We start from the raw sequence: 26,931 nt of genomic DNA on the forward strand, positions 1-26,931 counted from the left end.
AAACCAATCTAGACCCTGTTCCGGCACCCTGCCAGAGGGGAGAATCATCTCCGGTGGCCATCTTCATCATCTCGGCGGCCACCACGATGAGGAGGGAGTAGTCCACCCTCGGGGCTGAGGGTTTGTACCAGTAGCTATGTGTTTAATCTCTCTCTCTCTCTCGTGTTCTTCAGATGTCACGATCTTGATGTATCGTGGGCTTTGTTAATATAGTCGGATCATATGGTGTTTTCCTCTCTCTATCTTGTTGTGATGAATTGAGTTTTTCCCTTTGAGATTTCGTTTTATCGGATTGAATACTTATATGGATTTGAGAACACTTGATATATGTCTTGCAATTGAATACTCGTGGTGACAATGGGGTATCGTATTGATTCACTTGATATATGTTTTGGCACTCAACTCACGGATTCCCGAGGTGACATTGGGGTAATCTATGCATAGGGGTTGATGCACGTTCTTGTCTTTGTTTCTCCCGTAGAAATCTTGGGGCACTCTTTGAAGTTCTTTGTGTTGGATTGAGTATTATGAATATGAATTTGCTTTGGTGTTATTTTAGTACGAACTCTAGTATAGATCGAACGGAAAGAATGGCTTTGTGTTATTTTAGTACGAACTCTTGAATAGATCGAACGGAAAGGATAGCTTTGAGGTGGTTTTGTACCCTGCAAACAATTTATTCTTATGTTCTCCGCTAGATAGGAACTTTGGAGTGATTCTTCATCGCACTTTGAGGGGTGGTTATATGATCCAATTATATTAGCACTATTGAGAGATTGCACTAGTGAAAGTACGGGCCCTAGGCCTCATTTTCAAGCATTGCAATACTCTTTTTGTGCTTGTTTACTATTTGCTACCTTGCTGTTTTTATTTATTCAGATTATAAAAATACATTTCTACCATCAATATTACACTTTTATCACCATCTCTTCGCCGAACTAGTGCACCTATACAATTTGCCATTGTATTGGGTGTGTTGGGGACACAAGAGATTTCTTGTATTTGGTTGCAGGGTTGCTAGAGAGAAACCATCTTCATCCTATACCTCCCATGAATTGATAAACCTTAGATCATCCACTTGAGGGAAAATTGCTACTATCCTACAAAACTCTATGCTTGGAGGCCCAACATAAGTCTACAAGAATAAAGTTGCGTAGTAGACATCAAGCTCTTTTCTGGCGCCGTTGCCGGGGAGGTGAGTGCTTGAAGGTATATCTTTAGATCTTGCAATTGAATATCTTAGTTTCTTGTTTTGTGACTAGTTTGGTTTATAAAAGAAAACTACATAAAAAATGGAATTGAGATTGCATCATATTATTGATCATCTTTATAATATCTTTCTTGAAATTGATGGTTCGGAAAATTGTGCTCAATTGTTAGCATAAGAAGTCAATAAAATGTTTGGCACAAAATATTTAAATGATGAGCATGATTGCAATGTTGTTAGTATGAATTCTTTGAATATCCATGATGCTAATGATATGCAAAGCTACAAGCTTGGGGATGCTATATTTGATGAAGATGGTATTTTTACTCCCCCAAGTTTTGATGAGAAAATTTATTATCATGAAAGCATGCCTCCTATTTATGATGATTATATTGATGAAAGTGGATTTGGAGAGGTCGTGACTTTATTTAATGATGAATCCACTCTTTTGGAGGAGGTTGCAATTGATTATGAAAACAACGTTCCTATATATGATGATTATGGTGATGACATGTATACTATATTGAATAATTATAAACATGAAACTTGTCATCATGATTTTAATTTCCAATCACATGATAGTTATTTCTTTGAGTTTGCTCCCACAATTATTGATGAGAATAAATTTGCTTATGTGGAGAGTGATAAATTTCCTATGCTTTTGTGTCATGAAAAGAATGCTTTATGTGATGGTTATATTGTTGAATTTCTTCATGATGCTACTGAAAATTATTATGAGGGAGGATCATATGCTTTTACATATTGCAATAATATCAAGTTTCTTCTCTATGTGTTGTAAGTTTTGAAGTTATGCTTGTTTTGCCTTCCTATGCTAGTTGATTCTTGTTCCCATAAGTTGTTTGCTCACAAAATCCCTATGCATAGGAAGTGGGTTAGACTTAAATGTGCTAGTCATATGCTTCATGATGCTCTCTTTATGTTTCAATTCTTATCTTTTATGCGAGCATCATTGAAATCATCATGCCTAGCTAAAAGGCATTAAAGAAAAACGCTTGTTGGGAGACAACCCAACACTTTTACCTAATGTTTTTGTGTGTTCACATGATTATGCTACTGTATTGATCATGTTTTATTGCTTTTGTTTCAATAAAATGCCAAGTAAAGCCTTTGGGATCATGTTGGGTGATAGTTGATTTGATCTTGCTGAAAAGCAGAAACTTTTGCACTCACGAAAATAATTCTTATTTTTAACAGAAGGGTGATTTTGAGTTGATTCTTTTTCAAGAAGTTTAATATGCAAATTTCTCACGTGTTCATATTTTTTTCATAATTTTTGGAGTAGCATAAGTATGGTTTGAGTACAGATTACTACAGACTGTTCTGTTTTTGACAGATTCTGTTTTCAATGCATAGTTTGCTTGTTTTCTAGTTTCTATGGCTTATATTGCTCAATATAAATTGTGTAAATGATATGATACAGTAGGCATTGTGTGAGAACAATTATGAATCTTGTATTTGACAGTACCAAAAGTGAAATGGTTTGCTCTTTATCATACTAACCTATCTCATAAAGTTCCGTTAAGTTTTGTGTGATTGAAGTTTTCAAGTTTTGGGTGAGATGTCAATATGAGGAGAATAAGGAGTGACAAGTCCCTAAGCTTGGGGATGCCCAAGGCACACCAAGGTGATATTCAAGGAAGATCCAAGCAACTAAGCTTGGGGATGCACGGAAGGCATCCCCTCTTTCGTCTCCAACATTATCGGTAACCTCACTTGGAGCTATGTTTTCATTCGTCACATGATATGTGTTTTGCTTGGAGCATCATTTTATTTTGTTAGGATTTGCTTGCTATTATTTATAATAATGTTTTGCATCTTTTATTTCAATAAAAATGTCAAGTGTAGCCTTTGCCATGCTTATCTTGCAAGTATATGAGTTGCTGTTTCAAAATAGAAAGTTTATCGATGTTGCAAAAATTCCCTAGAGAAGCCAGAATGTGATAAAATGTTGAAACTTTTTATAAAATAAGCTCTGATAAATTTTCTACAGGGTGGTAAATTTTCCTAATCTTTCGAGTTTAAGAAGTATCGATACTCTTGCATTCTTTACAGACTGTACTGTTTTGGCAGATTGCTGTTATGTTTGCATTGTTTGCATATGTTTGCTTGTTTAATGATTCTATTTGAGGATAGAAGTATTAAATATGAAGAGGCATTTAGTATGCAATGTTGAATAATAATTCTAGCGACTTGCTACAGTAGATAATGATAAGGTTTTTGTTGGGGAACGTAGTAATTTCAAAAAAAAATCCTACGCACACGCAAGATCATGGTGATGCATAGCAACAAGAGGGGAGAGTGTTGTCACGTACCCTTGTAGACCGAAAGCGGAAGCGTTAGCACAACGCGGTTGATGTAGTCGTACGTCTTCATGATCCGACCGATCAAGTACCGAACGCACGGCACCTCCGAGTTCAGCACACGTTCAGCCCGATGACGTCCCTCGAACTCCGATCCAGCCGAGTGTTGAGGAAGATTTTTATCAGCACGACGGCGTGGTGACGATGATGATGTTCTACCGACGCAGGGCTTCGCCTAAGCACCGCTACAGTATTTATGGAGGTGGACTATGGTGGAGGGGGGCACCGCACACGGCTAAAAGATCAAACGATCAATTGTTGTGTCTCTAGGGTGCCCCCTGCCCCCGTATATAAAGGAGCAAGGGGGGAGGTGCGGCCGGCCAGGAGGGGCGCGCCAGGTGGAGTCCTACTCCCACCGGGAGTAGGACTCCCTCCCTTTTCCTAGTTGGATTAGGAGTGGAGGGGGAAAGAGGAGGGAGAGAGGAAGGAAAGGGGGGCGCCGCCCCCCTCTCCTTGTCCTATTCGGACTAGGGGGAGGGGCGCGCGGCCCTGCCCTGGCCGCCTCTCCTCTTCTCCACAAAGGCCCACTATGGCCCATTAAGCCCCCGGGGGGTTCCGGTAACCCCTCGGTACTCCGGTAAAATCCCGATTTCACCCGGAACACTTCCGATATCCAAATATAGGCTTCCACTCCTCTTTCCCCCCGGCCCCCGCGTCGCTCCCACAGGGGCGACTCGGGCGGCGATAACCTAGCCCGCCGCCAGCCTCCCCTCCCCCCTTTTCCTCTCCCTCGCCACCACCGGAGGGGGTCGCCGGAGCGCCGCGCGTCCGCCCGGGGAGGGTGGTGGCGAGGATCTGTTCTGCCCTGTCGCGTGCAGGGGGATTTGGAGCCGAGGCGGCGGCCTCGGGTGGTGGAGCGACGGCGACCTCAGCCAGCGGCCGTCGCTGGTGCTGGCCGTCCTCCTTGGCCGCGCGGGTGGCAAGGCGGCGGCGGGTGGTGGCTGTGGGGCGCGGTGGCCGCGGGGGCGCCCGTCCCGGATCTGACGCCTCTGTCTCCAACCTTTCGGCCCCTGTCAGATCTGGTCTCCGGTTGGCCCAGGCTGCCGGCGCCGCGTCTGTGCTAGGGGTGGGGAAGACGTGGAGCCCGGAGAAATCCATGGCTGGCTCTGCCGGCCACGACGACGGCGACGCCTGAGGGCGCCGTCTCCTACTTGTAGGCGCCGTCAAGGTTATCCCTTTCCCCCTCTGCCTCGTTCCCCTGCTCGTATGCCGGGGTGAAAACCCAAATCCCTTTGGATTCGGCGGCAGCGACGCTCGCGGCGCCGTCACCCCCATGGTGGTGCCGCCTTCGGTGAGTTTGGGGCGGTGGTGAGTCCGATCTGGTTGGTGGGCGTTTGGCGGCGACATGGTTGGAGCAGGTGGGAGTTTGGCAGCTTCGTCTCCATGTCCAGTGGCTCCACTCCATTGTTGCTCTGTCTTCGGCAGCCCCACCGTGCTTTTGCTTCTCCTTGAGTGTTGGTTCCCCCCCAGTGCCATGTTGCCCTTCGTTGAGCTCGGCGACGCGGTTTGGTGGTGCTCTGGTATGGCATTTCGTGTGGCCATGGCGTCGGGTGTACACCTTTGCTCTTGGGAGAGCGTTCTCATCGTCCGACGGATCGGCGCCTCGTGCCAGGCGAGGGGCTAGGGAGCCCCTTTCAGAGATGTAGGAGGTTGTCGCCGATTCGGCCGGAGCCCATGGAGCTGCCATTGTCACTCCCGCTTGCTAGCTGGGTCTCCTCAAGGTCAGATGATGTCTCGGTGGGGTGGATCGCACTCGGTGGAGGGCTTCAACGTCTCCAAGCTGGTCTTGTTCTTTAGACTCTGCATCTTTGCTTGTAGATGGTAGGAAGCCTATTAGCTGTTAGCACAGCACTCTTGTACCCTTTTAGCTGTTTTCTGTTTTTCGTTTCTGTTCTTGGTGCTTGTTGTAGTCCTGGCCGGTTGATGGCTTTGTTAATTCAAAGCCGGGCTCGTCCTGAGCCTTCGTTCTAAAAAAATATATCAATCTTCATGTCTCGACCATTTCGAGACTCCTCGTCATGTCCGTGATCACATCCGGGACTCCGAACAACCTTCGGTACATCAAAACATATAAACTCGTAATATAACTGTCATCGAAACGTTAAGCGTGCGGACCCTACGGGTTCGAGAACTATGTAGACATGACCGAGACACGTCTCCGGTCAATAACCAATAGTGGAACCTGGATGCTCATATTGGCTCCCACATATTCTACGCAGATCTTTATCGGTCAGGCCGCATAACAACATACGTTGTTCCCTTTGTCATCGGTATGTTACTTGCCCGAGATTCAATCGTCGGTATCTCAATACCTAGTTCAATCTCGTTACCGGCAAGTCTCTTTACTCGTTCCGTAATACATCATCCCACAACTAACTCATTAGTTGCAATGCTTGCAAGGCTTAAGTGATGTGCATTACCGAGAGGGCCCAGAGATACCTCTCTGACAATCGGAGTGACAAATCCTAATCTCGAAATACGCCAACCCAACAAGTACCTTCGGAGACACCTGTAGAGCACCTTTATAATCACCCAGTTACGTTGTGACGTTTGGTAGCACACAAAGTGTTCCTCCGGTAAACGGGAGTTGCATAATCTCATAGTCATAGGAACATGTATAAGTCATGAAGAAAGCAATAGCAACATACTAAACGATCGAGTGCTAAGCTAACAGAATGGGTCAAGTCAATCACATCATTCTCCTAATGATGTGATCCCATTAATCAAATGACAACTCATGTCTATGGCTAGGAAACATAACCATCTTTGATCAACGAGTTAGTCAAGTAGAGGCATACTAGTGACACTCTGTTTGTCTATGTATTCACACAAGTATTATGTTTCCGGTTAATACAATTCTAGCATGAATAATAAACATTTATCGTGATATAAGGAAAGAAATAATAACTTTATTATTGCCTCTAGGGCATATTTCCTTCAGTCTCCCACTTGCACTAGAGTCAATAATCCAGTTCACACCGCCATGTGATTTAACATCAATAGTTCACATCACCATGTGATCAACACCCATAGTTCACATCGTCATGTGACCAACACCCAAAGGGTTTACTAGAGTCAATAATCTGGTTCACATCGCTATGTGATTAACACCCAAAGAGTACTAAGGTGTGATCATGTTTTGCTTGTGAGATAAGTTTAGTCAACGGGTCCGCCACATTCAGATCCGTATGTATTTTGCAAATTTCTATGTCAACAATGCTCTGCACGGAGCTACTCTAGCTAATTGCTCCCACTTTCAATATGTATCCAGATTGAGACTTAGAGTCATCTGGATCAGTGTCAAAATTTGCATCGACGTAACCCTTTACGACGAACCTTTTTCACCTCCATAATCGAGACATATACTTATTCCACTAAGGATAATTTTGACCGCTGTCCAGTGATCTACTCCTAGATCACTATTGTACTCCCTTGCCAAAATCAGTGTAGGGTATACAATAGATCTGGTACACAGCATGGCATACTTTATAGAACCTATGGCTGAGGCATAGGGAATGACTTTCATTCTCTTTCTATCTTCTGCCGTGGTCGGGCTTTGAATCCTACTCAATTTCACACCTTGTAACACAGGCAAGAACTCTTTCTTTGACTGTTCCATTTTGAATTACTTCAAAATCTTGTCAAGGTATGTACTCATTGAAAAAACTTATCAAGCGTCTTGATCTATCTCTATAGATCTTGATGCTCAATATCTAAGCAGCTTTACCAAGGTCTTTCTTTGAAAAACTCCTTTCAAACACTCCTTTATGCTTTGCAGAATAATTCTACATTATTTCCGATCAACAATATGTCATTCACATATACTTATCAGAAATGATGTAGTGCTCCCACTCACTTTCTTGTAAATATAGGCTTCACCGCAAGTCTGTATAAAACTATATGCTTTGATCCCACTATCAAAGCGTTTATTCCAACTCCGAGAGGCTTGCACCAGTCCATAAAAGGATCGCTGGAGCTTGCACACTTTGTTAGCTCCCTTTGGATCGACAAAACCTTCTAGTTGCATCATATACAACTCTTCTTTAATAAATCCATTAAGGATTGTAGTTTTGTTATCCATTTGCCAGATTTCATAAAATGCGGCAATCGCTAACATGATTCGGACAGACTTTAAGCATCGATACGAGTGAGAAAATCTCATCATAGTCAACACCTTGAACTTTGTAAAAAAACCTTTTTTTCGACAAGTCTAGCTTTGTAGATAGCAACACTACTATCAGCGTCCGTCTTCCTCTTGAAGATCCATTTATTTTCTAATGCTTGCCGATCATCGGGCAAGTCAACCAAAGTCCATACTTTGTTCTCATACATGGATCCTATCTCAGATTTCATGGCCTCAAACCATTTCGCGGAATCTGGGCTCATCATCGCTTCCTCATAGTTCGCAGGTTCGTCATGGTCTAGTAACATGACTTCCAGAACAGGATTACCTTACCACTCTGGTGCGGATCTTACTCTGGTTGACCTACGAGGTTTGGTAGAAACTTGATCTGAAGTTTCATGATCATCATCATTAACTTCCTCACTAATTCATGTAGGCATCACTGGAACTGATTTCAGTGATGAGCTACTTTTCAATTCGAGAGAAGGTACAATTACCTCATCAAGTTCTACTTTCCTCCCACTCACTTCTTTCGAGAGAAACTCCTTCTCTAGAAAGGATCCAAATTTAGCAACAAATGTCTTGCCTTCGGATCTGTGATAGAAGGTGTACCCAATATTTTCTTTTTGGGTATCCTATGAAGACGCACTTCTCCGATTTGGGTTCAAGCTTATCATGTTGAAACTTTTTCACATAAGCATCGCAACCCCAAACTTTAAGAAACGACAACTTTGGTTTCTTGCCAAACCACAGTTCATATGGTGTCATCTCAACGGATTTAGATGGTGCCCTATTTAATGTGAATGCAGCTGTCTCTAACGCATAACCCCAAAACGATAGTGGTAAATCGGTAAGAGACATCATAGTTTGCACCATATCTAATAAAGTACGGTTACGATGTTCGGACACACCATTACGCTGTGGTGTTCCAGGTGGCGTGAGTTGTGAAACTATTCCGCATTGTTTCAAATGAGGACCAAACTCGTAACTCAAATATTCTCCTCCATGATCAGATCGTAGAAACTTTATTTTCTTGTTACGATGATTTTCCACTTCACTCTGAAATTATATGAACTTTTCAAATGTTTCAGACTTATGTTTCATCAAGTAGATATACCCATATCTGCTCAAATTATCTGTGAAGTTTAGAAAATAACGATACTCGCCGTGAGCCTCAACACTCATCGGATCGCATACATCAGTATGTATTATTTCCAATAAGTCAGTTGCTCGCTCCATTGTTCCGGAGAACGGAGTCTTAGTCATCTTTCCCATAAGGCATGGTTCGCAAGCATCAAGTGATTCATAATCAAGTGATTCCAAAATCCCATCAGCATGGAGTTTCTTCATGCGCTTTACACCAATATGACCTAAACGGCAGTGCCACAAATAAGTTGCACTATCATTATTAACTTTGCATCTTTTGGCTTCAATATTATGAATATGTGTATCACCATGATCGAGATCCAACAAACTATTTTCATTGGGTGTATGACCATAGAAGGTTTTATTCATGTAAACAGAACAACAATTATTCTCTAACTTAAATGAATAACCGTACTGCAATAAACATGATCAAATCATATTCATGCTCAACGCAAGCACCAAATAACACTTATTTAGGTTCAACACTAATCCCGAAAGTATAGGGAGTGTGCGATGATGATCATATCAATCTTGGAACTACTTCCAACACACATCGTCACCTCGCCCTTAACTAGTTTCTGTTCATTCTACAACTCCCGTTTCGAGTTACTAATCTTAGCAACTGAACTAGCATCAAATACTGAGGGGTTGCTATAAACACTAGTAAGGCACACATCAATAACATGTATATCAAATATACCTTTGTTCACTTTGCCATCCTTCTTATCCGCCAAATACTTGGGGCAGTTTCGCTTCCAGTGACCAGTCCCTTTGCAGCAGAAGCACTTAGTCGCAGGCTTAGGTCCAGACTTGGGCTTCTTCACTTGAGCAGCAACTTGCTTGCCGTTCTTCTTGAAGTTCCCCTTCTTCCCTTTGCCCTTTTCTTGAAACTAGTGGTCTTGTCAACCATCAACACTTGATGCTTTTCTTGATTTCTACCTTCGTCGATTTCAGCATCACGAAGAGCATGGAAATCGTTTCCGTTATCCCTTGCATATTATAGTTCATCACAAAGTTCAAGTAACTTGGTGATAGTGACTAGAGAACTCTGTCAATCACTATCTTATCTGGAAGATTAACTCCCACTTGATTCAAGTGATTGTAGTACTCAGACATTCTGAGCACATGCTCACTAGCTGAGCTATTCTCCTCCATCTTGTAGGCAAAGTACTTGTCAAAGGTCTCATACCTTTCGACACGGGCATGAGTATGAAATACCAATTTCAACTCTTGGAACATCTTATATGATCCGTGGCGTTCAAAGCATTTTTGAAGTCCCGGTTCTAAGCCGTAAAGCATGGTGCACTAAACTATCAAGTAGTCATCATACCGAGCTTTTGTCAAAACATTCATAACGTCTGCATCTGCTCCGGCAATTGGTCTGTCACCTAGCGATGCATTAAGGACATAATTCTTCTGTGCAGCAATGAGGATAATCCTCAGATCACGGATCCAATCCGCATCATTGCTACTAACATCTTTCAACATAGTTTTCTCTAGGAACATATCAAAAATAAAATAGGGGAGCTAAACGCGAGCTATTGATCTACAACATAGATATGCTAATACTACCAGGACTAAGTTCATGATAAATTAAAGTTCAACTAATCATATTACTTAAAGAACTCCCACTTAGATAGACATCCCTCTAATCCTCTAAGTGATCACGTGATCCAAATCAACTAAACCATGTCCGATCATCATGTGAGATGGAGTAGTTTCAATGGTGAACATCACTATGTTGATCATATCTACTATATGATTCACGCTCGACCTTTCGGTCTCAGTGTTCCGAGGCCATATCTGTTATATGCTAGGCTCGTCAAGTTTAACCTGAGTATTCCGCGTGTGCAACTGTTTTGCACCCATTGTATTTGAACGTAGAGCCTATCACACCCGATCATCACGTGGTGTCTCAGCACGAAGAACTTCCGCAACGGTGCATACTCAAGGAGAACACTTATACTTTGATAATTTAGTGAGGGGTCATCTTATAATGCTACTGTCAATCAAAGCAAGATAAGATGCATAAAAGATAAACATCACATGCAATCAATATAAGTGATATGATATGGCCATCATCATCTTGTGCTTGTGATCTCCATCTCCAAAGCACCGTCATGATCACCATCGTCACCGGCGCGACACCTTGATCTTCATCGTAGCATCGTTGTCGTCTCGCCAATCTTATGCTTCTACGACTATCGCTACCGCTTAGTGATAAAGTAAAGCATTACAGGGTGATTGCATTGCATACAATAAAGCGACAACCATATGGCTCCTGCCAGTTGCCGATAACTCGGTTACAAAACATGATCATCTCATACAATAAAATTTAGCATCATGTCTTGACCATATCACATCACAACATGCCCGGCAAAAACAAGTTAGACGTCCTCTACTTTGTTGTTGCAAATTTTACGTGGCTGCTACTGGGCTTAGCAAGAACCGTTCTTACCTACGCAAGGACCGGGCGTAGCCACACTCGGTTCAACTAAAGTTGGAGAAACTGACACCCGCCAGCCACCTGTGTGCAAAGCACGTCGGTAGAACCAGTCTCGCGTAAGCGTACGCGTAATGTCGGTCCGGGCCGCTTCATCCAACAATACCGCCGAACCAAAGTATGACATGCTGGTAAGCAGTATGACTTATATCGCCCACAACTCACTTGTGTTCTACTCGTGCATATAACATCAACGCATAAAACCTGGCTCTGATACCACTGTTGGGGAACGTAGTAATTTCAAAAAAATTCCTACGCACACGCAAGATCATGGTGATGCATAGCAACGAGAGGGGAGAGTATTGTCCACGTACCCTCGTAGACCAAAAGCGGAAGCGTTAGCACAACGCGGTTGATGTGGTCGTACGTCTTCATGATCCGACCGATCAAGTACCGAACGCACGGCACCTCCGAGTTCAGCACACGTTCAGCCCGATGACGTCCCTCGAACTCCGATCCAGCCGAGTGTTGAGGGAGAGTTTTGTCAGCACGACGGCGTGGTGACGATGATGATGTTCTACCGACGCAGGGCTTCGCCTAAGCACCGCTACAGTATTTATCGAGGTGGACTATGGTGGAGGGGGGGCACCGCACACGGCTAAAAGATCAAACGATCAATTGTTGTGTCTCTGGGGTGCCCCCTGCCCCCGTATATAAAGGAGCAAGGGGGGAGGTGCGGCCGGCCAGGAGGGGCGCGCCAGGTGGAGTCCTAGTCCCACCGGGAGTAGGACTCCCTCCCTTTTCCTAGTTGGATTAGGAGTGGAGGGGGAAAGAGGAGGGAGAGAGGAAGGAAAGGGGGGCGCCCCCCCTCTCCTTGTCCTATTCGGACTAGGGGGGAGGGGCACGCGGCCCTGCCCTGGTCGCCTCTCCTCTTCTCCACAAAGGCCCACTGTGGCCCATTAAGCCCCCGGGGGGTTCCGGTAACCCCTCGGTACTCCGGTAAAATCGCGATTTCACCCGGAACACTTCTGATATCCAAATATAGGCTTCCAATATATCAATCTTCATGTCTCGACCATTTCGAGACTCCTCGTCATGTCCGTGATCACATCCGGGACTCCGAACAACCTTCGGTACATCAAAACATATAAACTCATAATATAACTGTCATCGAAACGTTAAGCGTGCGGACCCTACGGGTTCGAGAACTATGTAGACATGACCGAGACACGTCTCCGGTCCATAACCAATAGCGGAACCTGGATGCTCATATTGGCTCCCACATATTCTACGAAGATCTTTATCGGTTAGGCCGCATAACAACATACGTTGTTCCCTTTGTCATCGGTATGTTACTTGCCCGAGATTCGATCGTCGGTATCTCAATACCTAGTTCAATCTCGTTACCGGCAAGTCTCTTTACTCGTTCCGTAATACATCATCCCACAACTAACTCATTAGTTGCAATGCTTGCAAGGCTTAAGTGATGTGCATTACCGAGAGGGCCCATAGATCTCTCTGACAATCGGAGTGACAAATCCTAATCTCGAAATACGCCAACCCAACAAGTACCTTCAGAGACACCTGTAGAGCACCTTTATAATCACCCAGTTACGTTGTGACGTTTGGTAGCACACAAAGTGTTCCTCCGGCAAACAGGAGTTGCATAATCTCATAGTCATAGGAACATGTATAAGTCATGAAGAAAGCAATAGCAACATACTAAACGATCGAGTGCTAAGCTAACGGAATGGGTCAAGTCAATCACATCATTCTCCTAATGATGTGATCCCATTAATCAAATGACAACTCATGTCTATGGCTAGGAAACATAACCATCTTTGATCAACGAGTTAGTCAAGTAGAGGCATACTAGTGACACTCTGTTTGTCTATGTATTCACACAAGTATTATGTTTCAAGTTAATACAATTCTAGCATGAATAATAAACATTTATCATGATATAAGGAAATAAATAATAACTTTATTATTGCCTCTAGGGCATATTTCCTTCAGTTTTTGCATTGGTTTATACTAACTTATCTCACGAGTTCTTGTTGAGTTTTGTGTGGATGAAGCTTTTTGTGATTTAGGAAAACCGTGATATAAAAGGAATTAAGGAGACACAAAAGCTCAAGCTTGGGGATTCCCAAGGCACCCCAAGATAATATTTCAAGAAGTCTCAAGCATCTAAGCTTGGGGATGCCCCGGTAGGCATCCCACCTTTCTTCTTCAACAATTAACGGTTAGTATCGATTGAGCCTAAGTTTTTGCTTCTTCACATGATGTGTGTTATTCTTAGAATGTCATTTTATTTTGTTTTGCTTGCTGTTTTTAATAAAGTACTTAGATCTGAAAGTTTTTAAATAAAATAGAGTACTCAAATAGTTGCCAGTGAGGCTAGGTAAGCGGCACGCACATCCCGTCAACGAAGCTCTTTTCTGTGGAATTGCTCTAGTGCTTCACTTATATCTTTTTGAGCATGGTGTGCTTTAGTATTTTTGAAGAAATTATCTCTTGTTTCACTTAAATTAATTTGAGAGAAAGAAATATTATGCTCATGATCTTCACTTATATCTTTTTGGAGTAGCTTCTCATTTACTCTTGTGCTTCACTTATATCCTATGAGTAAATTGTTGAATGAATTGAATATCATGAAGTTGAAATTATATCATGCCTAGTGGTAGCTTCACATTGGGTTTAGAAAGTGAAACCTTTTGAAGCTTGACAATCACAATATTGGTCATACAAGCAATTCATGAATAATTAGTAGAAGGAAGAGGACTTTCACATGCAAATATACTATCCTAGAAATCTTTTGTGATTGTGAGCCCCCATCAAAATATTATATGCCAAAATTGTTGACGTTGGACAAGGAAGACAACGTAACGATTTATGTTTGTTCATATTCACATAGAAGTTATATTGTCATAGATCCTTCAACATGTGGTGCTTGCCCCCCATCTTTGCTAGCCAAAAATTCCGCACCAAGTAGAGATACTACTTGTGCATCCAAAACCCCTTAAACCCAAATCTTATTTTCAAGAGTCCACCATACCTACCTAGGGATTGAATAAGATCCTTCAAGTAAGTTGTCATCGGTGCAATAAGGCAATAAAAATTGCTTCTAAAAGTGTTAGATCATTTAGTGTAAGAGAAAATTGAGCGTTGTACGAACTTGTGATGGCAAAGAATAAAAGCGACAGACTGCATACTAAAGGTTGCTATCATAAGGGGCAATATAACGTGACGTTCTTTTGCACTAAGGGGATGAGCATACAAACAAATAAGCGCATGGCAACCTGTGCTTCCCTCTGCGAAGGGCCTATCTTTTACTTTTCAGTATTTACTTTCATGCAAAGAGTCAAAGTATTTCTCTCTATTCCTTTTTATTTTTCTCTTTTGGCAAGCATCATGTGGTGAGGAAAGATCTAGGCACATATATCCAGTTGGATATGGGTAGCATGAGTTATTATTGTTGACATCACCCTTGAGGTGAATGCGTTGGGAGGCAAAACAATAAGCCCCTATCTTTCTATGTGTCTGGTTGAAACGTTTTGCTCATGTGTATGCGGTGAGTGTTAGCAATCATAGAAGACTATATGATGGTTGAGTATGTGGAGCTCTTAAACTCTGTTGAATAAGTTGAATTGCAATTGCTTGGTGACCGACAACATAGGTTGTTGAGTTTCAAGAGAATTCATTGTTTGAACCTTAACATGTGAATTGGTTGCTACTTTAACATTAGAAATTTTATGAGAAAGAATTATTGTCATGATGCTAGGAAAAGTGATTGAAATTGTCATTGATCAAACTTATGCACTTTGCTAGCATTCACACTTCATAAATTATTTCTTTTATCATTTACCTACTCGAGGACGAGTAGGAATTAAGCTTGGGGATGCTGATACATCTCCAACGTATCTATAATTTATGAAGTATTCATGCTGTTATTTTATCATTCTTGGATGTTTTACAATCATTTTGTAGCAACTTTATATCATTTTTTGGGACTAACCTATTGACTCATTACCCAGTGCCAGTTGCTGTTTTTTGCTTGTTTTTACATCGCAAGAAATTAATATCAAACGGAGTCCAAACACCGCGAATTTTTTAGAGATTTTTTATGGACCAGAACACCCAGGATGGGCCAGAGAAGCACCTGGGGGGTGCCCCGAGTGGGGCACAACCCACCAGGGCGCGCCTGGGGGCCCAGGGGCGCCCAGGTGGGTTGTGCCCACCTCAGTGGCCTCCCGCCCCCCTCTTTACCCTATAAATTCACAAATATTCCGAAAACCCTCGGGGTTAACATAGATCAGAAGTTCCACCACCGCAAGGCTCTGTATCCACTAAAAACCAATCTAGACCCCATTCCGGCACCCTGCCGGAGGGGGGAATCATCTCCGGTGGCCATCTTCATCATCCCGGCGGCCACCACGATGAGGAGGGAGTAGTCCACCCTCGGGGCTGAGGGTTTGTACCAGTAGCTATGTGTTTAATCTCTCTCTCTCTCGTGTTCTTGAGATGTCATGACCTTGATGTATCGCGGGCTTTGTTAATATAGTCGGATCATATGGTGTTTTCCTCTCTCTATCTTATTGTGATGAATTGAGTTTTTCCCTTTGAGATTTCATTTATAGGATTGAATACTTATATGGATTTGAGAACACTTGATATATGTCTTGCAATTGAATACTCGTGGTGACAATGGGGTATCGTATTGATTCACTTGATATATGTTTTGGCACTCAACTCGCAGATTCCGAGGTGAAATTGGGGTAATCTATGCATAGGGGTTGATGCACGTTCTTGTCTTTGTTTCTCCCGTAGAAATCTTGGGGCACTCTTTGAAGTTCTTTGTGTTGGATTGAGTATTATGAATATGAATTTGCTTTGGTGTTATTTTAGTACGAACTCTAGTATAGATCGAACAGAAAGAATAGCTTTGTGTTATTTTAGTATGGACTCTTGAATAGATCGAACGGAAAGAATATCTTTGAGGTGGTTTTGTACCCTACAAACAATTTATTCTTATGTTCTCCGCTAGATAGGAACTTTGGAGTGATTCTTCATCGCACTTTGAGGGGTGGTTATATGATCCAATTATATTAGCACCGTTGAGAGATTGCACTAGTGAAAGTACGGACCCTAGGTCTCATTTTCAAGCATTGCAATACCGTTTGTGTGCCCATTTACTATTTGCTACCTTACTGTTTTTATTTATTCAGATTATAAAAATACATTTCTACCATCAATATTACACTTTTATCACCATCTCTTCGCCGACCTAGTGCACCTATACAATTTGCCATTGTATTGGGTGTGTTGGGGACACAAGAGATTTCTTGTATTTGGTTGGAGGGTTGCTTGAGAGAGACCATCTTCATCCTACACCTCCCATGGATTGATAAACCTTAGGTCATCCACTTGAGGGAAAATTGCTACTGTCCTACAAAACACTGTGCTTGGAGGTCCAACACGAGTCTACAAGAATAAAGTTGCGTAGTAGACACCAGGTGTCGACCACCATATTGAATAGGAACGAAGAGAAGGGATCGCCCTGGCGGACCCCACAGAGGGTGGGGAAGTAGGGTCCGATCTCGTCGTTGATGTTTACCGCAGTCCGCCCGCATGAGACTAGCTGCATGACTCGGGTGACCCAGTGATCGTCGAAGCCCTTGCGGAGGAGGACTTCGCGAAGGAAGGACCACCGAACCGTGTCATAAGCTTTATGGAAGTCAAGCTTTAGGAAAACCGATCGCTGGCGCTTGGAGCGGACTTCATGCAGTACTTCGTGGAACACCAACACCCCATCGAGATGAACCGGCCTTGGATGAAGGCGGATTGGTTGGGGTGGGTCACTGATTTAGTGAACAGGGTCACGGCGTACCCCTTCGCCAAGATTCAAAAGATCACGTTGATCACCGTGATTGGGCGGAACTGGCGAATATCCGAAGCACCCGGGACCTTAGGGATTAGGGTAATAATCCCATAGTTGAGGCGGCCCAGGTCCATGGACCCCACATAGAACTCATTAAATAACGCCATAACCTCGGGCTTGATAACTTGCCAGAAGGTTTGGAAGAACTTCACTGGGAGGCCATCCGGTCCCGGAGCTGAGGACGGGTTCATGCCCTTAATCACGACGAGGACTTCCTCCACCCCGAAGGGGGGCATAAGGGCATTATTATCCGTGGCCAAGACCAGCTGGCAGACCGACCAAGTGTCCAAGGCCAGCGAGGCGCCACCCCGAGGGGTGGCGGAAAATAGGGCTTTGTAGAAGCTGTCAACGTGAGCGCGAATCTCCGGGGGACGAAGGAGGATGGTGTCCCCGTCCCAGAGGCAGTGGATGGAGTTGCAATGTCTCCTACCGTTGGAAATTGCCTGGAAGTAAGCGGTGTTAGCATCACACCGTTGGGTGCCCCATTGGCGCCAATATGCCTCCTCGTCCGTGTATATGACCGATAACTGGTCCTCGAGCTCATAGCGCAGCATCCATTCATCTGAGGATAGCCCGACAGTGACTGCCCGGGCGTCTAGGATCTGAATGGAGGATAGCAGAGCGGATTTCCGCTCCCTAAGGTCACAACCAAGATTGGCCCCCCAACCCTACATAAACTGCCAGTTTAGCACAAAATTGTATCCATTTTTACGACAAGTATTACCGGACGGAGGGAGTATTAGTTATCCATTTTCCTTTACTAGATGTGATTGTAATTCACCCACCACCAAAAATGCCTCGGTCATCCAAGAAGTCTCTGTTATTTGGGTGAATACGTCGATGTAGTAGAATAGGTACCTCCGGCTCCGATCCCCATCATGGTGGCGCTGGTTCAGACGTTGGGTTGTACAGGGAGTCCTCGACTACGATGGTTCTGCCTCGGTTCACGGTGGTGTTAGTGCTATTGCCAACAAGACCTTGCAACAATGCCTTTTTTGCTTAGACGTGACCTTTGCCTTCTTCTCCAGATTGGCGGTTTGTGTTTCGAATTATCGTCGATAACATGTCATGGCAATATCTAGTTACTTTATAGTCACAGTTATAACAACTCGCTTGCTCTGGCGAAATAAAGAGCAAGGCTCACGACGTGCCGTCTACTTGGACTGGTCAGAGAAACAACATGTTTCTTTGAGCCTATTTGTATGTAATATTTATTTTTATTACGGAGGATGTTGTTATATGGGGGCTTTGCTGGAGTCCGGGCTACAACCATGTAGGATTTCGGCACCCCCGCCACTAAAGTCCCCCTTCCGGTCTCATTTTCGTCCAATCCATCCCTTCTCTCCCCTTGCTTTGCATTCGCACCCTCCTCCTCCGACGCCGCCGCTGTACCTCTCCGGCGGGCTCACGGTCATTCTCGGACCTTCGCAATTAGCACCGACGTGTCCGCTCGCCTTTTACGATGTCATCGTCAACTCGGGACCCGCCCGTAGGCAGGTACACTCCAGCCCCCTGTCGACGTCGTCCATGGAGGTCACCACGCTCGGTAGGTGTTCGGTCAAATGGCATTGAGCTTCTTTTTGAAAGCTATGTCATTTTTTGCGAGTACGAAGGATGGACGGGGTACTCGACCATGGAGGATGAGTTGTCGTGAGATGCGTGGTTGGCCGTACCCGCGGATTATGTAGGCAGGACCAGAGAGGGGCCATTTTCGCTGCGCGTGCATGATTAGTTTCACGTGTGAAAGTACATTGCGCCCTATAACATGCACATCATCCATGGCGACAATGTGAGGTCGTTATTGTATCGATGGTACACCATCCAGACAAAACGTTACTAAGTTTTGTGGCGGGTTAATATGCTGGAGGCAAGGTGGCCACTACACGCGGCAGTCGAAGAGATCGTAAGTTTTGCCTCTGCTCTACACATTGTGTAGCTTGTACGCTCTACCGTGATGTACCACAGAATAGAGGGACAGACCATTTAGGTACATACACTATTGGATGAAGCTGAAGGGGTAGTATGTGTGGGACGATTGATCCGTTCATGAAAACTTGTTGAACAAATGATTAATCTCGTTGAGTTGAACCAGTGTTGTACTAGACTTTTTTGTATGCTATGTATGAATTGATTTGTGCTATTTTCTATCCGAACTTTGATGAAATCCATCGTGTTTGCATGAGTTTAGTCCCATTAGTCGAAACCCGTCTTGAAATGTATGCGGACAACGTTGGCTTGCCGCTTCTCGCATTCGTGTCCGCGGACAGATGCCGGAGCAAATTTAGGGCTCAACATTTAAGATGCCCTAATACAGTAGGTTAAAGGACAGTTGCTGAACGTAAGAGCAACTTCAACGCGCCGACCCAAATTGTTCGTGCGTGTCCGTTTGCATCCAAAACAGATGAAAACACTATGCCTCACCTTCACTCTTATGCTAAGAACAAGCAAGTTACTCTTGCTCAAGCTACTAATTTGGATATGGATAGTTTCTATGATATGTTCTATCTCCCTATGTCTTCTATTGCTGTCCAACAGAGCAATGTTTTAAGAGAGTTGGTTAATAACAGAGCTAGATTTCAATCTGCTGACATATGGCAATTCTACTGGGGTGGCACAAAGTACTCCAATAAAAGGATTTATCTGAAATATATTGGTAATCCACCTGATGCTCCCAAGCCTTTTCAATGGACCTGGAAATCTTGCTCCCTCCCTAAACAATTTTTTTTTTCTGGTTGCTACTATAAGACAGACTCAACACGAGAGATCTCCTTATGAGGAAAAGTTTCCACATTGAGAGCAGCAGATGTGTCCTATGTGATGATGACCCAATGAGCAATTCATCCACTTATTTTTCAGATGTGACTTTAGCCACAATTTCTAGTTATCTATTCGATTTCAATGGAACACTGATCTTAATCTGATGGAGATGCTTGTGGAAGGAAAGAAGAATAACAACATATGTTGCTTCAATGAATGCCTAATTGCAGGATGCTGGAGTATTTGGAAACATAGAAATGGCATCATATTTGACCACCAGATCATGAATATCAATCAATGTATTGCTAGCTTCAAGGAGCACTGTGACATGATCATAAAAAAAGTTAGGCCTAGGTTGAAAGAGGGGATGCAATCCTGGCTAGACTATTTGTGGACTTCCTTGGTTTGAACTCATTGTAAATCCATGAAACTACCCATTATATTATTAGAAAATGAGTTACAGTGGGTGCCTTCCTCACTGTGTGTTGCTAAAAAAACAGATGAAAACATCGGCCCAACGTGCTGACCCAAACCTAAAAGTCGTCCGTTCCCTATCTGTCTGGATGCATTTGCGACCCATATTTGCGTCTGATTTGCGTCCACGCGGACACGAGACGGACACGCCTCTGCCCCCTCACTCCCTCGCCGACGACAACAAACCTAGCGAGCTCGCCATGGGTTTCTTTAACAAGGGCAAGGGCAAGCTCGACCCGGCGCCGGCTTGTCCTGCGGCCGGGTCCCGCCTCCGCCGCCAGAGGGCGCGTATGCGTTGGTGCCGCATGCGGCAAGGTGTCGCCCGCCATGGGACTGACTCTACATCCCCATGCACCGCGCGCAGTACCACTGGTACTACAGCCAGCCGCTGCCGTGGCCGGATGAACCTCCCCCTTGGGTGGCACCTTGACCCTCACCGCATCCCAGTGTCGGCGGTGCGCACACGGAGGAGGTGCGCAAGCGTTGCGCCCTCCTATTGCCGGAGGCCCGGAGCAACAACGCAACCCGACGTACGTGGCAGACTCCCCCAATTGGGAGGTGGCGCCGGAGGAGTAGTAGGCGGCCTACCAGTCCGCATTGGAGGCGGCACTCCAGTGCGCCCTCGAGGAGAGCTAACTCGAGGAGGACGCGCGCTGGGATGACTTGGAGGAGGCCCTCGCGCTGTCGGCGGTGGGGGACTGCGTCTACCCACTGCCGCTACATGAGCCCAAGCCTAAGCCCGAGCACACGCCCACGCCCACACCGCCCACGGAGCTCGAGCTGGAGATGTACGCGTGGACCGGCATCCTCCGCGAGCGGGTGAACGCGCCGGCCATCGCGTGTTGGGCGCGACGCCGGAGCAAGAGAAGCCCTACATGGAGCCCTGGCAACAGCTCCACCTGTCGGAGGAGCACGACGACGACGAGCACCAGATGCATGCCGAGCGCGAGGAGGAGCGCATGAGGAGGAAGTGCGCCGGGAGCAGCAGCAGCAGCAGGAGCGCGCGCACGCCATGCAGCAATTCCTCCGGGCCAGCCTTCGTCGACCTCACCGGCGATGACTGCAACAATGATGACGCCTAAGGCAGCGTGCTGGGTGGCTGGGAAACATATTTTCTTTATTTTTTATTTTTATTAATGTTTAAGTGGACTTTGATTATGTTAAATTTAGATGCATTTTTTTGAAATTATTTTTTAAGTGGACGATCTTTTTAAGTGGACGATCTGGCCAACCCAAAGAAAAAGATGGACAATCCGATCCACTCAGCCGATCAAAATGAATAAAAAAGAACAAAATTCACGTCCGTTTGGTCGGCGCGTTGGAGTAGCTCCCAAATACGTTTCCTGTGTGGCAAAGCGGACTTCAATCTTGGTAAGGAGTGTGGGAGGCGACTACCCGCGGTACCCCCATTCAGCGATCTCCGTTTGCATCTCCGATCGTCTCGCCGGCGTCAGCGAGAATGCAGGGCGGATCCAGCGGCATCGTCTACGGCGGCCTCAAGTACCAGGCAAGCAACATCACCTTCTCGAAGCTTCTAGAGCACTCTCCCGTAGCGCCCCTCTTCCGTCTCCTCCTCACCTTCTTTTTCCCCTCTTCCAGGCGCGGTGCATCACCGACGTGCGCGCGGACGCCGGTTCCACCACCTTCCTCGCCGGAACCCTCAGCCTCAAGGAGGAGAACGAGGTACGTTTCTTGCGGGGGACTCTGCCCTGCACTGTGGCAATTGGAGCAGTGATCTCTTCTTTGGGTGGTTGAGAATGGTGCGTGATTGGATCTCGAATTCCTCGTGTCCAAGAATAGGTGCACCTGATCCGGCTGCTGCCGGGGGAGAACGAGCTCGTGTGCGACGGGCTGTTCTACCATCCCAACGAGATCTGGGACCTCAAGTCCTGCCCCTTCGACCACAGGCTATTCTCCACGGTCTACACCTCTGGTAGAAATGCTCCACTCTTTTCCGAATTCCCCTCTTCTTTTTTTTCTGATGCATTGAGCATTTTGAGATGCAATTCTAAAGCGTTTCCATGTGTTACAATGTGAATGACAGGTGAGGGTTATGGCGCGTCCGTTTGGAAGATCCCGGAGCTGTATGGGCAGTCCAACTCACCGCAGCTTGAGCAGCTCTTCATGCTCGATGACCACACGGACAAAATAAGATGGTGCACTCTTGTTTGCCTTGAAGTTCTGTGCTTACTCTAGAGCTACTTAATCTTTTTGCCATACAGGGTGTGTTTGTGCTTGTTGTCTTCTTGAGTTTTAGACTAGATGTAAACAGAGTCCAGTCGGAGAATGCGTTTGTTGTTTAATGTGTCTGTGCTGGTGGGTATTTGCAAAGTTCAAATTGGCAAATTATAATGCTCTGGCTGTGGCCGTGGCAATGCTTACATGCAGCATGCACTGATATGAGAGGGTTTTAGTAAGACGGGTACACTACACTGAACATATCAATTTGGCAGAATATAGCTCACTCGTATCACAACACACAATAGATGATTTTTTTTTAATTACACAATTATTCTGAGTTACTGTTTTTAAAAAAAAAATCTGATCTCCGTCATGGTTTTGTAAGTTTCCCATGTTATCCATATAATATTGGTTAGCTTTGCATATCTTGATATTTTGTGGAGGATCTGTAGTGAGACAATATCTCTCATGCATATGATCTTTATTAGCTAGTTTGTTTTTGCAGTGTTCTCTGGTGGCCACTGGGGAAGCATGATAAGCTAATTAGCATCGATGACAGAAACATTTTTCTCTGGAACATAGATCCATCAAATAAATCAGCCAAGGTGTGTCGATCATCCTTTTGTTTAACATACATTACAAATTCTTTTCATTATTTATATGCCTAATATGAGTATATAAAATCTGAAACATCAATATCTCTATTAGCATCAGTTTAGTACTTCATCATGGTCCTAATTTGAGTACCGAAATTGCAGGTGATATCACAGGGATCTGCTGACATGCTTCCCAATTTACGTGGTGGAGCTTGGGATCCACACAATCACAACGCAGTTGCTACAATAACTGATTCGTCACTCCACTTCTGGGATCTCCGTTCTATGAAGTTAGTACTTTGACAATCCCACATCAGATTATCTGAGTTTTATACTTATGTTTGGATTTTCAAATGCTGTACTTACATCTATGTGCATGAACTAATTGTTCTTAGGAGATCAAATGCAATTGAACATGCTCATATCCGGGATGTGGATTATAACCCCAAGAAGCAAAACATAATTGTGAGTTTGGTGCATCTTGTTCTTCGGATAAAAACTATTTTATTTCTTCTATCAGAAGAACAGCAGGTTTATGAGTTGCCTTTTTTGTGTGGTAACCCTGAAAATGGCTATTTTTTTATTAGTTTCTTTTTCTCCGTTACCTTTCATACCTTCTTTGGATTGGAGGATTTTCACAGGATTCTCACGGGATATCAATCCTCAGGATTGTTTCCTATGGAACGCATTTGGATCGTAGGATTGGGTCATTAAAATTCCTTAGGTTTTGGTTGCCAAGGTGCTGATTCCAGAGGAATTTACACATGAGGTCCGACCTCTTGAAAAATTCCATAGGATTGGCTATGTCATGGCAACCAATTCCTTCATTTTTCCTATTCCTTTGTTTTACAAATCCTGTGATCCAAAGAATTTGCAGAGTTACTTTTTCTTGCACTTGTGTAAGTAACATAGTTAATATTTAATCTGGATTTGCCACTACTTCTTACTTAGTTATTGTTTGATCAAATTCTTTGTGTTGATGTGTTTGGCAGCAGGTTTGAAATTTATCATTATCTTTTATAATAGGGTTAATTTAGTCCATTGGAACCTCAAATCTTATTTTGTAAATTTTTGCTGAGTCGGACTCTAGTATCCATGTCGGAGTAACAGTTTGCAAATTTCTTTCATTCAGCTTCGTTTGTTTATGCTGCTTGAGGTTCCCTTTTGCGGTGCAGGCAACAGCAGAGGACGAATTCGGAATTCGCTTGTGGGATCTCAGAATGCTTAAGCATCCTCTGAAGGATCTCCCTGGACATTCACATTGGTATGTTGGTGTATCTTATAGTAAACTCAAATGAAAATCCGTTTTTTCTGTATTTAGTTGATGAAATGTTCTAAACCTGCACCATTTGTTCTATGCATATTTGATGTGAATGTGTGCTCCTTGATGCTTGAAATCCTTCATATGAGTGCATTTTCGTCCCATGTCAACATTGTTGTTACTTTTTATTGGTCTGGTGTCATAGCACTTTACCACCTATATGGGATGATGCCAGTCCTCTGGATGATGCTGTCAACTCACCAATTTAATATATATGGTTACTAATTTGCTTTTGTGATTTCTTACTCCAGCGATCAAGTTAATTGACCTCGATATAATGATTTTTGCAGGACATGGGCTGTTCGGCACAATCCTGAGTATGATGAGCTGATTCTGGTCTCTCTCTCCCCCTCCCCCTCCCGCCCTCGCTCTCTCGCGCGCGTGTAGTAATATATATATATATATATATATAATTTAAATTGTAACTGACTATTGAAACTTCTGTATAGAGTGCTGGAACGGATTCAGCTGTCAATTTATGGTTGGCTAAAGTTGGCACTGATGACTCTGGACCCGAAAGGTTTCTGTTACTCACAGATTTGATTAATTTGTTTGAGGTTGTAATTTTGATGCCCCCAATCTTATTTTCGCAGCCCTTCTGGTTCGCCCACTAGGCAAGAAGAACCATTACTGCACTCGTATACTGACTACGAAGATAGCATCTATGGTACCGTTGAACCTCCCGACTTGTATGTACATTGAAATTTTGACAAAGAATCACAGAGCTGACTGAAATTGTAGGAATTGCATGGAGCTCCCATGATCCATCGTTGTTTGCTTCTTTGTCTTATGATGGAAGGGTGAGTACCTGCAACCTTTTTGTTATTTATTGTAAATGTTGATTTGTGCTTTCTAATGTTACATTTTGTCTTAACTGTTGAGAAATCCTCTGATGGTCAGGTTGTTTTAGAATCTGTCAAGCCCCACCTGCAGAGAAAATGAAGCTTGTTGGTCTATTTTCTCCACTTCATGTGTATGTATATGAAATACTTGTCTTAGCTCTCACTATACCTGTTCTTTAAGATTTCCGATGGTATCTCTTGTTCTAATAAAATGTTCTTTTCTCCCACAGGCAGGCTTGTTTGTTGTGCATATAATTGGTGTTGTAGAGCTTCGTTCTTGCCATTGTGTGTTCGGCTATAAGGGGCTGATGCGATGATTTGGTTCTAGTAACCCTGGTGCAATAGCAAGCCATTCATATCTCAATAATCACGGCGACGGAAGTCCAGGATGGTTGCTGGAGAAAAAAATGATGTAGTCACAGTTGAAAAGAATATAGCGCAGCTGAGATTTCAACAGTTCTCCTATATCTTCAAATTTTGTCACTAGTTTTTCATTTTGGATTTCTGGGGAAACTGTGGATATCGGTAGTGGTAGTTAATTGCTGCTTCTGGGCTTGTTAGAATTCTGATATCCGATGAGCCTGGTTGGCATGATGTGATGAAGTATAACTGAGCTGAAGTTTGTACTAGTGTTGTGATTTACAATATCTATGGATTTTTCTGTTTACCGGTCAATTCTTAATATTCTTGTAGGATGCTTTTCTACAACAGATTGCAATATTCCATCTGTATCTTACAAAATGGCTTAGTCTAGGTCTAGTATATTTGTGTCTTGAGAGTTTTTCGCCTGAGTTGAATTGTACTCCAAATACTCTCTCCATTCCTAAATATAAGTCTTTTTTAGAGGTTTCACTATAGAGACTACATTCAGATGTATATAGACGCCTTTTAGAACATAGTTTCACTCATTTTGCTTCGTATACAGTCTATTGTGGAATCTCTAAAAGGACTTATATTTATATTTAGGAGTTGGAGGGAGTAGATGCTAATAGTGCTGCGGCTTGCAAGTCAACTGAAGACTAATCTCTGATTTCCTATTACTAATTCTAATTAATGTGAAACTTGTGGCTCCAATTGTGCGCATGAACAACCTACCACCCGGGAAGGATCGCATGCTTATGTCTTTGCAACAACAAAACTGATGTGCAAACGACGATTCCCGGCGGATATGTGCACGACACTTCACTTAGTGAGGACGTATGTAGTTACACCCACAGACGTCGAGAGAACCATGTCGAAGGAACTCGGCAAAGTGACTCTGCTACTACATATATCGAACCAATTACTAGTCACGCCAATTCAATTATTAGATACTTTTGTTTTTTTAGTAACGATTCTAATATTCATAAGAATACGATGTTGCCTAAATTGGGTATATTTGTGTTGCTTAATAAAGGGTCCAACATGAAGAAGAAGGATGACCATTGAAGCATGATCAAGTATGGAGACGATGGCGCGTGCAGGAGGAACAAAAACGAAGTTTCCAGTGGAGTTTTCAACAGTTTGAAGTCACCATGAT

At 43.9% G+C, this 26,931-nt stretch overlaps 1 protein-coding gene across 1 annotated transcript; it reads left to right on the forward strand.

Moving 5' to 3' along the window:
- Positions 1-21,746: 21,746 nt before the first annotated feature.
- LOC109777285 (WD repeat-containing protein DWA2) lies at positions 21,747-26,079 on the forward strand. Its single transcript, XM_020335934.4, has 14 exons — positions 21,747-21,979; positions 22,072-22,155; positions 22,273-22,405; positions 22,517-22,628; positions 23,159-23,258; positions 23,412-23,539; positions 23,645-23,714; positions 24,425-24,513; positions 24,861-24,906; positions 25,020-25,090; positions 25,164-25,237; positions 25,312-25,370; positions 25,471-25,543; positions 25,643-26,079. Exons 1-13 carry the CDS (start codon positions 21,932-21,934, stop codon positions 25,510-25,512), a joined length of 1,056 nt encoding a protein of 351 aa, XP_020191523.1. The 5' UTR covers positions 21,747-21,931; the 3' UTR covers positions 25,513-25,543; positions 25,643-26,079.
- The last annotated feature ends 852 nt before the right edge of the window (positions 26,080-26,931 follow it).

This window comes from Aegilops tauschii, chromosome 7, assembly GCF_002575655.3.
Source record: "Aegilops tauschii subsp. strangulata cultivar AL8/78 chromosome 7, Aet v6.0, whole genome shotgun sequence".
In the NCBI taxonomy this organism is placed as follows: domain Eukaryota; kingdom Viridiplantae; phylum Streptophyta; class Magnoliopsida; order Poales; family Poaceae; genus Aegilops; species Aegilops tauschii.